Here is a 10,688-nt window from a genome sequence, read left to right on the forward strand (position 1 = left end):
AAGGGCGGATGTGGGCCCTAATTACAGTTAATATCTAATTATTTCCAACTCCTAACACTGTCTTCTTTCTTTTTCCTCCAGCTTATACCCCGCCGTTCGCGGACTTTTTCTCACAATTACGTTATAATTAATTTCCTGTTCCTGTTTAATGTTGGTCTAAGAATAACATCCTTCTGAAATTTCTTGTAAATAAATAGTTTCGCGCGATGCTATTTTTAAAAATCGATAATCATAATATACCTGACGCAAATAGTGCAGGTGGAATCGCCCGAAATTACCGATATTCTAAATATTTGCGCACGATTCGATTCGACTTTTCGACGGAAAAGTTTCGACAAACACACGGAGCTGAAAAACGAGTCAACGGCTCCAAATTAGAATAATGTTATTCGGCTATGGACCCTAATGTATTGTAATAGAGCCCGTCTGGCGGATGTTGCGAACAGGTGATCGATTTGTGACACCATGCCGTGACCTTTTGGACGAATTCGAGTCACTTTTTCAGTGTTTATTTAATTTTTGGGCGCTAATCTTTTGAGCCAATTGGGCCGTTGTGGTGTTTATTTTGATTTCCGTCCGTTTCTCACGTTTCGTCCGCCCAAAGTCAACACGACCAACGTTAAGAACCACAGGTGTGTGTTCCTCCGGAGGTCGAATAAAAGACAATCCGATTACCGGTCGACCGGACGTCGAAATTAAGAAAAAGCAGCCGCCTCCGCCGGAAGGCCAAGTGATTTTTTCAAAACGTTCGATCAATCCTTACCTGTGCTGTGCACGAGTGTTTTTCAGGTGCCAAGGACGTACTCAACAAATATTTACACAAATCACGACATGGAGCGTGTCTACGCCCATGAAGAAGGCGTAGGAAGGGTGAAATTAAGGCCGCGAAGGCTGGGTGAAAAATTGGATTTTTTTCTCAACTTGCGATTTTTTCGTCACGCGGTGGAAGTGCGTGTCAAAGGATTTCATTCATCGCGACTGAAATGAATGATGGTGTTTATTCCGGTGACCCCGTTCGTTACGTAACATCCGATTTCGTCAAACGGATTAGTTTTCAATGGAAGAAGTTCGATCCGTATTTGATTATTCATTGTTTTTTTTTGTGTGTGTATTATTTGGTTGAAAAACCGCGTTCTGTTGATTGTTAATTGGTGACGTTTCCGGCGATGTGCGGTTGCGAATGCATTGTTTCATTTTGATAAAATGTTGCCGCTAAAGGCCGTTGGTACCGTTGGGAACCCACGAGCTGATTAAAGCAGGAAAAATGTACAAATTGTTGCTTGCAGTGAAAGTCTGACGGAGTTATTCATTGAGGGGAACCATTTAAGTCATGAATGAAAAGGTTTTACGTTCGTGAACTCAATCGAAAATATTTCACTCAATTCAGAAAGTTTTCAATTTTTTTTATTTTCTCAACTACGGCAAAACTATTCGAAAAACTGAACCTGTTTCAATCCCTAGCGATGCAAAATAGTCCGGGGAATCGATTGGCATCGAAAAAATTGCCAAATTCCCAATGGTATTTTAGTTATGAATTTTTGGGTATATGATCTAATTTTTGCTTTTATTTGCATTTTGTCGAAAACTATAAGTCGGACACGAATAATCTTTTTTGCAAATGATAGATCGTTAAAAAAGCTTTCCAAAGATAGTACACATCATAGAGGTATCACTAATAGTTCCGGAGTTAATGCTAGATAAATGATCCGGGTACCGGAAATCGACAAAATTCGCGACAAAAATTGAAAAAATCAAACATCAAAAATTCGAACATAAGAACTTTATAAGGACTTTTTTGGACTTTTAACAACTGTAGAGGAATGTAAGGACATATACAAATCCTAAAACCTACGATAGAACAAATTTTAAAAAAATTTAATTTTTTCACCTTTTTGAAGGTAAGTGTTTTATAATATTACTCAGGAAGTTTTAGCAAAAAAATTGAAAATTTTAAATCTCGTGAAAAGTTGGTATAATATGTAGAATGAGCCGTAGAATTCAATGGAACAAACCGCAATGCTCTACGACTTTTAGTTTTTGAGTTATGAATTTTTTTAATGAATAAAATTTTTCACTATGACAAATGGCTACCCTAAATTTAGGCAAAAAATTTTAAATTTTTAATTCTTGTGAAAAATTGATATAATATGTAGAATGAGCCGTAGAATTCAATGGAACAAACCGCAATGCTCTACGACTTTTAGTTTTTTTTTATGAATTTTTTTAGTGCAAAACTTTGATCGCCTCTGTAGCCGGAACCGTTGCCCGGAGCGGCTCCGGGTTTGGTCGAAAAAATAGAGAAAATTAAGCGCTATCAGATGGATTTTTGCTCGTTGCTCTAAGTCTTTTAGTTTCCGAGAAAAACGCAAAAAAAGTTTACATTTTCACTTTTTTTCAATTTTCAATCGCCAATTACGGCGAAACTATTGAAGATATCGAGAAACGGAAAAATGGAGGATAACCGGAATAAAAAACTCTACAAAATGGCATAGAACTCAAGGCGATATCTCGCAAAAAATTTTTCAATTTTCAAACGCCGATTACGGCCAAACTAAAAGAGCTAGAAGAAAACGGTTTGTTCCATCGTAAAGAGCACATCAAAATCTATAAGATAGAATAGGTTTTATTTGATTTTGAGACACTTTAAAAATTGACCGATTTTAAGGGGGGGGGTGTTAACTTTTTTTAAATTTTTTTTATTTTCTCATTTACGGCTAAACTATTCTAAAAAGTGGAACTGTTTTGATCCATACCTATGCAAAATGATCCGGGGAATCGATTGGCATCGAGAAAATTGCCAAATTCCCAATAGTTTTTTAGTTATGAATTTTTTTAAATTTTACCAATTTTTGCATTTAGCAGCAATTTGCTCGAAAACTATTAGTCGGAGAACAATAATCTTTTTTGAAAAAAATAGATAATTTAAAGAGCTTTCCAACGATAATACACTTCATGGGGTTATCTCTAATAGTTCCGGAGCTATTGCTCGAGAAATGTTCCGGGTACCCAAAACCGACAAAAATTGCGACGAAAACTGAAAAAATCAAACATCAAAAAATCGAACATTTGGACTTTTTGTGGACTTTTAACAACTTTAGTAGGTTGTTAAGACATGTAGAAGTCCATAAAAATTTGCTGGAGTTAGTTTAAAAAAATTTTTTTTTCACCTCTTTGAAGTAAGTGTGTATGTATTACTCAGAAAATTTGAGCAAAAAAATTGAAAATTTTAAATCTCGTGAAAAGTTCGTATAATAGAGAAAATGAACCGCTGAATTCAATGGAACAAACCGCATTGCTCTACGACTTTTAGTTTTTGAGTTATGAATTTTTTTGTTGGATAAAATTTTCCACTATGACAAATGGTTACCCTAAATTTAGGCAAAAAATTTTAAATTTTTAATTCTTGTGAAAAATTGATATAATATGTAAAATGAGCCGTAGAATTCAATCGAACAAACCGCAATGCTCTACGACTTTTAGTTTTTTTTTATAAATTTTTTTAGTGCAGGGGGGAGTGTTAACTTTTTTATTTTTTTTTATTTTTCCAATTACGACTAAACTATTTGAAAAAGTGTAACTGTTTTGATCCTCACCTATGCAAAATGATCCGGGGAATCGATTGGCATCGAGAAAATTGCCAAATTCCCAATAGTTTTTTAGTTATGAATTTTTTAAAATTTTACCTATTTTCGCTTTTATTTGCAATTTTCTCGAAAACTATCACTCGGAGAACAAAAGTCTTTTTTGAGGTAGATAGATAAATCAAAGAGCTTTCCAAAGATAATACACTTCATGGGGTTATCTCTAATAGTTCCAGAGTTATTGCTCGATAAATGTTCCGGGAACCCAGAATCGACCAAAATCGCGACAAAAATTGGAAAAATCAAACTTCTTAAAATCGACCCCGGCCTGGCGCCCTGCCAACACCCCCTTACCTTGGTAGCACAACGCGACAAAATCGCCCTCCTTCTGGCACCCCACGTCCCAGCGCAGCAGCCAGGTCCCGTCCTCGTTCTGGTTGGCGAAAATCCTGTCGCCCCCATTCCTCGTCCTCTTGAGCACCTCGTGCCTGTTCTGCGGCTCCTCGTCGACGGCCTCCACGTAGATCGGCTGCTTCTCCTTCCCGACATTGCACTTGAGGAACTGGCAATTGGCGTCTTCAGGACTGGCAGTATTATCACAATTGATTTGTTCGATTTCTTCGGCGCTTTTGTCCATCTCCCATCACCGTTCCAACTCCATCGTCGCCGGCGCTATCATCTCACGTTGTCATGGCGACAGACAACCAGGCGTCGGGGGCCGGACGTCCGGGCACCAGGGAGTGCACATAACATAATCGAAGGCTCACAAATTGGGTGAATCACGCATTTTTCAAAGTTTTTTCGGGGTTAGGCAGTTGGGCCAAGCGGACGCACGACACTGACGCACTTAGGCGAACGCGCGAAGCGCACTAATTGGACGCATTTTAGGCCGTTTGGTGCCACTGTTACTAATTAAAGCCTTTTTGGGAGATTATTTGTGTACAGCAGCTGATTTGACAACAAACGGATGCATTTTGAGTATTTTGACAGATAAAATCCCAGAGCGCATGCGCGCGCCATTGCGCGCCAAAACCATAATTTCAAACTTTTAAATACTAATTTGGAAAAAACACCGATAAAACCGGCCACGCACATTGAACAAACATGAAAACACAATCTTTTTGTACACACTAACAGTACCAAAGTTACACGGTATCGGTTGTTTGCCCACACTCAAACTTTATCATATTGACACACTTTTTCCATTATTTACTCAATTACGTTATTAAACAAAACAGAGATTTGTACTTGTGTTTTTGAATCTTGCTCGTAACAGTTGGAAAATCCATTTGACAAGACAATAATTTAATGTCATGAATCGGAAAATTTTGTACTCGGTGAGTCCTAAACCTGTGTTTCGTTCAAACACAGTCAATTTCCAGAAAACCACCGATTCGTACTCCGAAAAAGTACTGATCGGCGAATGGTTCAACCGTCGCCACAATGTGAAACCACCGTTGCCTCAAAACCACGATTTTCTCACAGTTTATCGCGAATCGTTCACTCCAAAACCCTACTCAAAATGGGACACGGCCCTCATGTGGGACCACCTCATGAAAAACGAAGTCAGGATGTGTAAAGCCGTACAAACAAACTGTATTATTATTCCAGGACAGTAATTTTATCTCTCAAAACGAGTGCTACGAGAGTACAAACTTTTTCGATAACTACTGTAGTACCAACGATTTGGCCTACAATTATTTCCCAAAATGTGTCAAAAAGCCGATTGCCAGAACGTGGCGGATGAAAAAAGGGTGGCACGAGCCCATCGACGAGTTTCTCCCCAGTTTTGTAAGACTGCAGTCAGGCTGACTTAAATGATACGTTTTTTAAGGGCAATTTGACCAGCTTCGGACTTGTAAAACAGAAAAAGAGCCAGTGGGAGTGTGAGAAGAACTTCGGACTGTTTACAAGCTACGAAGCTGATTTTAGGGCCCCTAGACCAGAGGATTACAAGTTTGATAAATTCTTGTTTCCCAAGTATTGGCACTTGTTGAATTAATCACAATTTTTATTCTTATTTTTAGAGTCAACTGTGTAAGTGGCACAAAAAGTAGGAAACAGCGATAAACCAACATTTATTTTTATGTTTATACACATTATTTTTATGAAATATATCCATTTTAAGCCATTTTTTAGACTAAATAATTATAGGATTACATCTGCCTGTACTCTTTTGTTTGTTACGTGTTAACCGTTACACAAATACGACCATTATTCTGAAAACTTAGACGCTAATAGAATAATAACTGCGCTCTCTGGCGACATTAACAGAACTACCAAGGATGGGACCGTTTTATTTGTACGTCGTTTCGTATCCTAACTTTAAGATATCCGTAGTTTTTTTAAGTCCGTTTGAATTTTTGTCAACGTGACACCCGAACAGTCATTATTTTTTTATGTCGAAAGGTTCGATTAAAAATGCGCGGCAAAAACTCAGTGTCTCAATCCCGCCTAGTTTTCATAACTCCGTCCACTTATTCGAATAAAGTGCTAATCGGGCCTTGGGTTTACGACCGTCTTAACGCCCAGTACAGCCCCCCGGAGCACAAAGACCACGTGACAACCTACCGTGACCACTTTCAACCGAAACAGAATTCGGGAAGCGACCTTACGGCAGTCTGGGACCAAAAACTAAAATCTGAAGTAGTAAAAAAAAACAGTTTGATTAGAGTTATATAAAAATTGCAGGACAGTAATTTCATCCCCCAAACCGGGCGTAGCGACTTCCCCAATTACTTTGACAACTTTTCCAGTATTTACGACTTGTCCTTTAATCATTTTCCCAAATGTCTGGACGGGCGTTTGGCGCGGAAACGACAAAGGAACGGTCATTGTATCCCACTTGAGGAGTATTTGCCCACTTTTGTGAGTTTGGGCACGTTTTGGACATGTTTCTAATTTTTTTTAGGGCAATATGACGCAGTTTGGACTCGTGGAGAGCAAGCAGGAACAATGGAAGTGCGAAACGCAGGACCCGCGTCGGAATAAAGTCACACACTACAGTGACCATTACGCGGCCCCCGAACTCAGTGCTTACAAATTTAAGCGATTCGCGATCCCTCTGTATATCTTTCTAAAGCCCACACGGAAAATTTACAAAAGAAAAAAGCTCACGGATAAACTAATACTAACTTGAAAGTAACAAAATGAAAAAAAAAATTATCAACGAATAGAAACAAGAGTCATTTACATTAAACATAACTTATAGTTATCTCCTTTCTCTGAGTTTTTTGGTAAATGGGTATTTTTCTGTGTGAAATTTTTTCACTATACTATTTTTTTCCTTCAGAGCTTTTTTCTTTATAGGCATTATTCCGTGTAAGCTTTTTTCTGACCACCATTTTCCTGGTGATTTTTTCGTTTTTACGTTGTTTTTTAGGGCGAATTCGTCCATAATGGACGCTACCAACCTAACAACCATGGCCCTTAACTTAAGAAACCGACCAACATTTAAGGTGGTACCCCCTCAAGACTTGGTCCCGGTCCCCAGACCCCCCCATCTGAACCCCATAACGTGGGAATGCATACCAGAAAAACCAAAAGTTTCAAAAAAATGTATTTAAAACAAATACAGCTTATCTCATACAATTAATTCAAACGTCGTGCCTTAATTTGGCAGTTGTGGCGGCAAATTCAAACCGCGTTATTCTTAAATCTAGTAGAAAATCAAAAAGTCGAGGTAGCTCATGGCAGTGATAAAAAACCCTTCGTTTTTGATTTTTCCAAACTTAACACTTATCCAAATCACAAAATAAAAGTCAATAATTCGAGCGCAGACTCAAGTCCCGGAAACTCATCATGGCTTGCGAGTTGATTTTCTCCGACCAGTTTTCGGAGCTTTTCCGCTGATAGGCGTCGAACCGCGGGTGAAACCCCCGGAAGTTCGGCTCCGAAACGTGCGAGAATCGGTCGAATTCGTAGTATTTCGGGACAAAGGGGGCCTCCAGTTGGGAGCCGAAGCCCGAGCTCTCGCTGGAGCACCGACTGAGGTTGGTCCGCTGCGCCGGGGGCAAGAGCAGGCCTTCGCCCTCGCGCCAAAACCCGCCGGCCACCCACGAATTGACGGTTTGGAGTTTGGGGGGCGACAAGACGGGTTTTGGGCGCGGGGGCGGCTTGAAGCCTAGGCTCAGGTTGTTGAGGCTGCGGTTCAAGTCGGGGGCGCTTTTGAAACTTGAGTTAAGTACTGTGGCAGTGTTAAGGCTCGAGTTGGACTTGTCTGAAATGTCTTCAAAGTCGCTACAGTCGGAGATGTCGCTGGTTGTGTATTCCAGGTTTTTGACCAGTTTGCGCATCCCGGTTGGCTTAGGGTTAGGCTTCTTTGGCTCGGGTTTTGTGAAGGCAGTGCTGAGCAGGTAAATGCAGGAAAAAGCCTAAAATTGACGAGTGAGGTTTTATCCGTCTCACGGAGGACTAAAAATTGGGGCGAAACGAGGCCCAAGGTGTTTAAATCAATTTAAATCCACGCGAGTGTGAAATTATTTCAGCAGAGATTTTTCAAAATATCGAACTATGACTAAGAATCTTTCAGTTCTCAGTTGAAGAGATTAAAAAAAGCAAGAACGGAATTATAGTAAAATAAATGAAAATAATAAAAAAACTTCACAAAATATCAAGCAAGATAAGATAGTCAAAGAAACTAAAAAACTATTAGAAAAATCCATTTTGTAAAAAATAGATAAATAACAATAATAAAATAATAATAATTAACAAATTGAACGGAAAAAAGCCAAACAAATTTCTGAACTTGCAACAAAGCAATGAAGAAATTGAAGTTCAAAGACACTTCAACAGAGATTTTTCAATCAAACCATGAAAGTCAGTCAAAAAAATTGAAAAAATATTCTGAAAAACCAACTTAAGATTTTGTTAAAACCTCCCAAAATATCGAGCTGCAAAATATAGTCAAATAAACTAAAAAACTATCCAGAAACACAAGTGAAAAAATTCTATAGTGGCCATAAAAACCATAAGTTTTGTAAAAAATCGTACAAAAAAGTAGCTAAATGAAATTTTAAACTTGCAACAAAGCAAAGACAGAAGAACTTGAATTTTAAAGACGATTCAGCTGAGATTTTTTAAAATATCAAACCATAAAAGTTAGTCAAAAAAACTGAAAAAATATTCTGAAAAAGCAACTTAAGATTTTGTTGGAACCTTTAAACAAAGTAAGAAATAAACTATAACACTGAAAAATATTTCAAGAGAAATTTTTCAAAATTTGTTTTTTTTTTCACTATGTTGTTACTTCGTTATATGAAATATCGAGCTGTGAAAAAACTAACCTGAAAAACCAGCTCTGCACTTTAACAAAGTATAGACAGTTAAATGATATTTCAGCGAAGATTTTTTACAATAGCGAGCTGAAAAAAAACTGTTTAAGAAATTAAAAAACTATCCAGAAACATCAATTAAAAAAATTCTGCAGCGGCCATAAAAAATGTAAATTTTGTAAAGAATAAATTATCGAGTTAATTAAGAAGAAACTGAAGTTTAAACACACTTCAGCAGAGATTTCCCAAGATATTATGCTATGAAAGAAAGTCGAAGAAACTGAAACACCAAATTAAGAGTTTTTATGTGAACTCATGCAACAATGGGAAGAAGAAATTACAATAATGAAAATAAAATCATAAAAGCTGCAAAAACAGCGACTAAAAAAACTAAATAAGTACCCTGAAAAAATTGCTTAAACGATTTTCTACACTTGTAAGAAAACAGTAAATCCTAGAATGAGTATTTGTAAAGTTTTAAAAATTTTCAAATATATTTTTTTGTTTTGACTTGTTTCACCCCCTATTCAGTCCCCCGTGTTAATTTTTCATTAAAACTTACCTCAATAAATAAAATATACGGTGTATAAGTTTTGCTAAAACGCAGCCACGACGTTAACAAAAGAATCACCCAACAAAGCAACTGATTCACTTTCGTGTTCACATTGTATTGACTCAAACACATTCTAATCATTTGAAACAAAAAACCTAGGCCAGAAATGACAAAATGAGGTTCAATTTTGAGATTCTTCGTGAAAGGGAACAATTTAACTTCGATGATTTTTGAAGTGTTGGCTAGAGCAACAACACTTTTGTAAACAGGTAAATAGGCCGTTGGAACATAACTGGATAAACTTCGCGTAAAAACTCTAATTCCCAACAAAGTGGTAAAAATAACCGCGAGAACGCATAAAATTGATAAACAGCCGTCAAGTTTTCTCACTAGTGTAAGTTTTGTCTCCTTTCTGATCTGGCTTGCAATTTTGGAAATTCCGTTGTGGCATAAATCCCTGACGCGGTTTCCGAATATCCAGGCGTTTTGCTTGCTTATGGTCTTTTTCAAGACCTTGTCACATTTCTTGCATAACTTGTACGCCTTTTCCAGCTGTTCCCTGCAAAGAATGTAAGTCGAAAACGGACAAAAACGTGTGACCTACTGGAAATGCTCAATTTCCACGTCGTAATTCTCCTCGTTCATGGGAACAAAGTGGGCGAGTTGGAACACCTTCAACTGCTGGTTGTTATTACACAGAGCGCACAGCCCATTCGAGGCGCCACTTTTGCGGCTTTTAACCCTCGTCGATTTATTCATAAACTCGTCATGTTGCTCTGGGATTATCTTATTGTAACCGCCGTCCTAAAAAACCATCAAATTCAAATAGCTATCGCGAAAATGGGGCGAAACCCACGCTCGTGAAACCGTTATATTGCGAGCAAGTTGGGCAATCGAAACCGTCCCGGTCGTCGTATGGTACTTTGGTCCATGAGTTGCAAAACCAGCAATTAACACTAATTGGAAATTTGCGTCTGGAAGTCACAATTTAGGTCACGTTTTACCGGCAGTTGCACTCACCTTATCCTCAAATAAAGATTTACCACAAAAACGCAGATAACAAGGCTTGAGGCTATTATGGGTAAAATAGTTGATAAAAAGGGAAGTAAATCTAACATTGTGAACACAAGGGAATGCCCAAACTCGCCCCAACTTGGCGGCTTTGGACATAACCTTACACCGACAAGAGACCGGCGCCAACACAACAAAAAATCACCAACTCGTAAAACCAGCCGAATAAATTATCAATTGCCCCTAAATCGATAGGCCACCACTCGCTTG

General features: G+C 38.2%; 3 protein-coding genes across 5 annotated transcripts in view; 1 reads left to right on the forward strand and 2 right to left on the reverse strand.

The window, feature by feature from the left end:
- The window catches only part of Hecw (Hecw ubiquitin protein ligase), a 42,422-nt gene extending 37,871 nt beyond the window's left edge, over positions 1-4,551 (reverse strand). The window contains exon 1 of one of the 2 annotated variants that reach the window (XM_968154.4): positions 3,936-4,551. In XM_968154.4, coding sequence (XP_973247.1) covers positions 3,936-4,218 — 283 coding nt within the window. In that variant the 5' untranslated portion in view covers positions 4,219-4,551. The remainder of the gene's footprint in view (positions 1-3,935) is intronic. The other variant, XM_008200037.3, reaches the window with a different exon arrangement.
- A 179-nt stretch (positions 4,552-4,730) lies between these two features.
- On the forward strand, positions 4,731-7,176 carry LOC103314319 (uncharacterized). 2 transcript variants are annotated; one of them, XM_015983558.2, is made up of 8 exons: positions 4,731-4,918; positions 4,964-5,146; positions 5,193-5,372; positions 5,416-5,561; positions 5,609-6,227; positions 6,273-6,449; positions 6,493-6,647; positions 6,964-7,176. In XM_015983558.2, exons 1-5 carry the CDS (start codon positions 4,895-4,897, stop codon positions 5,649-5,651), a joined length of 576 nt encoding a protein of 191 aa, XP_015839044.1. In that variant the 5' UTR covers positions 4,731-4,894; the 3' UTR covers positions 5,652-6,227; positions 6,273-6,449; positions 6,493-6,647; positions 6,964-7,176. The 2 variants fall into 2 exon arrangements, with proteins under 2 accessions (XP_015839044.1, XP_015839043.1); XM_015983557.2 differs by lacking the exons at positions 4,731-4,918; positions 4,964-5,146; positions 5,193-5,372; positions 5,416-5,561 and having other exon boundaries at positions 5,846-6,227.
- Positions 7,125-10,562, reverse strand: LOC103314318 (uncharacterized protein). The gene is made up of 5 exons (XM_008200035.3): positions 10,428-10,562; positions 10,264-10,381; positions 10,012-10,211; positions 9,417-9,966; positions 7,125-7,954 (listed from the first exon to the last, which is right to left on the reverse strand). Exons 1-5 carry the CDS (start codon positions 10,523-10,525, stop codon positions 7,343-7,345), a joined length of 1,578 nt encoding a protein of 525 aa, XP_008198257.1. The 5' UTR covers positions 10,526-10,562; the 3' UTR covers positions 7,125-7,342.
- Positions 10,563-10,688: the final 126 nt, after the last annotated feature.

This window comes from Tribolium castaneum, chromosome 2 (genome assembly GCF_031307605.1).
Source record: "Tribolium castaneum strain GA2 chromosome 2, icTriCast1.1, whole genome shotgun sequence".
Lineage (NCBI taxonomy): Eukaryota > Metazoa > Arthropoda > Insecta > Coleoptera > Tenebrionidae > Tribolium > Tribolium castaneum.